Source organism: Gallinula chloropus (genome assembly GCF_964237585.1).
Source record: "Gallinula chloropus genome assembly, chromosome: 5".
Classification (NCBI taxonomy): domain Eukaryota; kingdom Metazoa; phylum Chordata; class Aves; order Gruiformes; family Rallidae; genus Gallinula; species Gallinula chloropus.
Window position 1 is genome coordinate 72,809,066 of NC_140090.1, and position 3,176 is coordinate 72,812,241.

A 3,176-nucleotide genomic window follows, 5' to 3' on the forward strand; every position below is an offset into this window, starting at 1 on the left:
CTGAGACTCTCAAGCAAAGTGTGAGCTGTAACTTAAATTATGTGACATAAACCAAGCTGAGTTGAGTTGGATGCCAGCGTAACATTATCTCTGAATTAATCCCAGCACTGGTTCAGGGGTAGGAATGAGTGCTAGACAGATATTCACAAGTAGGTAGGTGTTAAGGGCTAGAGAACATACATCTTGTTGGTAGTGCCACTGGAAATTCGTGTTCCACTTAGACCTTCAGTGTCAATGACCAGGATAAAGAAGAGGGAGCTGAAAAATGCTCAGTGTGTACTCCTGTGCTACCTGTTGATCTTTCACTGCCATAAAGTGCTGAGATTGCCTTTCAGTGTTGCTCCCATATCCACACTGACCAGGGGCACTGTGTGCAGAGCAGGTCACTTTGTTTCAGCCACGGCCAGCAAGAGGAAAAAAACACCATTGTAAAAGGGCCTGGAAATGAAACCCCATCTCAATAATTCGGCCTGCATCTACATTTACAGTGCTTTCTCAGTGGAAATTCATGTTGAAAGAACTTAGAACTGCTTGTCATGTCAGCTAATTCAAAATAGCTTGTCACCAAGGAGAATCTCTTAGAGACCAACAGAAAAGAGATACTGGAATCTCCACAAGGGTCCTGTCAAGACAGCAATGGATTTCTGATCCATTTTATCCATAGATAAAACACATGCTATTACGTTTTAATTCCATTATTTTGGGATAACTCTGTAAATCATCTCAGTCAAACATAGGCCTAAAACATCTGCAGCAGAGTACACATACCTGCAGTGAGTCTGGCCCACTGCTTCCGAGCTGGAATCTCCAACTCCCACTGGTAACCTTGGTAGCACCAGTCTCACTTGTTAACAGGCTGCAATGCCAGTGTCATGTGAGCTTTTAGAGGCACCTGTTGAGATGGATGAAGCATCTTGATTTCAGCTAGAACAGGATCTAAAAGCTGCAAAATTGTTCAACTTGGGTTATTTCCAGAGGGTAGTACCATAAATGCAATCCTGCTCAGCCATTGCCACCTTCTGAGTAGTAACTGGATACCCCATGTTTCCTTCATTGTCTGTCCTCCACATACCCCAGTGTCTCCCAGTGGATTGGTCCTTGCCGGCTGGGATGTTTGTTTAATCATGGAGACCACATAGTGGCTGTGAATGATCTACAACCCCGGAATGTGGAGGAGGCTTACTTCTTCATCAGCAGGTCTGCAAGAAAGGAGGTAAGCCTGACTAACCTGAAGATGATAGTCAAATGAATCAAGCCAAATGAGAAGCAAGTTGCTCTTTGCACGTCAAGTGGCTTCATTCAAACCAGTTTACCCAGCTTTGCATTTGGCATAGAATCATAGAGTCTCCTGAGTTGGAAGGGACCCCATAAGGACCAGCGAGTCCAACTCCTGGCTCTGCACAGGGCCAGCCAAGTCAGAGCATGGGACTGAGTGCTTCATCCAGATGCTTCTTGAACTCAGCCAAGCTGGGTGCTGTGACAACTTCCCCGGGGAGCCTGTGCCAGTGCCTGACCACCCTCACAGTAAAGAACCTCTTCCTAACATCCAACCTAAACCTCCCCTGTCACAGCTTCATGCTGTTCCCTCGGCTCTATCCCTGGGTCACCAAAGAGAGGAGATCAGCGCCCGCCCCTTTGCTCCCCCTTGTCAGGAAGACACAGTCTGCAATTAGGTCTCCCCTCAATCTCCTTTTCTCCATTAATAGCTTCAGTACCGAATAGCTTCAGTACCGAATAGCTTCAGTACCAAATAGCTCCTCAGCATCATTCTGATGTAGCATCTCTTATTCCTGGCCTATTTGGGGCATGCAAGGTCAGCACCAGTGGATTTAAGGGCTCTCTTAAAGACCCTGAGGAACCCTAAGAGATACTGCAAGGCAACCATAAATTAAAATTACTTAGTCCTTTTTGGCTAAAGCCTGTGAATTGCAAACTTTGGGAAATAAATTATTGCCTCCAGAGGCTGTTTAGTTGCTCATAGTTGTTTTGGATATTAAGCCCTAGTCTCCTACCACCTATTGGTTATCAAGTGTGATACCACCTGTTCTGAAGAATGTGGGAGATTCCTAACTGGTGCCTTAACACCACTGTTATCTACCATGTAATGTTTCTCTCAGATGGAGTCATACTTCAGCATCCAAGTTCTCTGGCCCATGCTTGAACACATTTGTATTTGAATTTAGCTGAGAAATTTAAGGTCATCAGATGCTGTTGCCATTTAAAGAAAAGAAAGGTGGTCTGAGCAAGGAAAAAATACTCATCTCTTAACAGGGCATTTTTTATTTAGCTAGTTGAAATACAAGTTGGATAGTGGCACAAATGTTGATCAGACACAACAAGCTATAAAAATTTGTCTTTTTTTTTCTTTTTTAAGGTGAAACTTACTGTATGTAGGATTCCACATTCAGATATCTTCCATGTTAAAGGTTGCTCATGTTCCTGATAAAAAGACCTTGATGATTAAGTAAGTATCAAAGTTCAAGGGAAAAGATCAGTGAGATGAATGTGATACATAGTGCATGGAAGTAATCTTTAGCCTCTAGAGCTGCCAGACATCTTTTGTTATAGAAGCACAGAGAGTAGAGAATGTGGATTTCATTTTCATTTCATGTCCTGATAACTTGTTTTGTTGACGTGAATGGCTCATGTTTTACTTTACTTCATGTTGACATGTATTTCAGTTAGATGAAAATACCTTAGGGTTAAATCATTTATGAAACCTCTGCACTGGGCATACTTTGTGCTTCAGTAGAACATATTGGTTCATGCCTCTGCTCACCTCTTTACACACTGAGTTTACATTTACACTGAACTTGTAATCAGGGGTATGGAAACAACCTACATTTGGAACAAAGCCACGTTTTCCCTTGTTTCCCCTTAGCTACAGAAAAGCAAATGCAAGCTGAGAGCTGTAGTGTTGGAAGGAAAGCTGGTAAATGAAGTGTTGTGCAGTGATTCAGTGGGGTCTCCTCTTGTGTTATGCCCCTTTTATGATACAGCCACAAAGACACATTCAAGGGATGACAGGAAAAAGTGCTGGTTAGAAAAAAGCAACATTGTCTGGAGCACCTCTGGGTTCACTGGCAGCCAAAACAGGCCCTGAGTGAAGAATGAATGAATGGATTTGGCAGGGAGGGGGACTGGCCTGCTCTGTGAGAGTGTTACTGGTAAAGACA

General features: G+C 43.4%; 1 protein-coding gene across 1 annotated transcript in view; it reads left to right on the forward strand.

Moving 5' to 3' along the window:
- Positions 1–2,443, forward strand: part of PLEKHS1 (pleckstrin homology domain containing S1) — a gene marked incomplete at both ends in the record, with an annotated part of 15,928 nt that extends 13,485 nt beyond the window's left edge. The window contains 2 exons of the mRNA XM_084265119.1: positions 1,078–1,213; positions 2,375–2,443. Of these exons, the coding sequence (XP_084121245.1) occupies positions 1,078–1,213; positions 2,375–2,443 (205 nt within the window). The remainder of the gene's footprint in view (positions 1–1,077; positions 1,214–2,374) is intronic.
- Between the last annotated feature and the right edge of the window lie 733 nt (positions 2,444–3,176).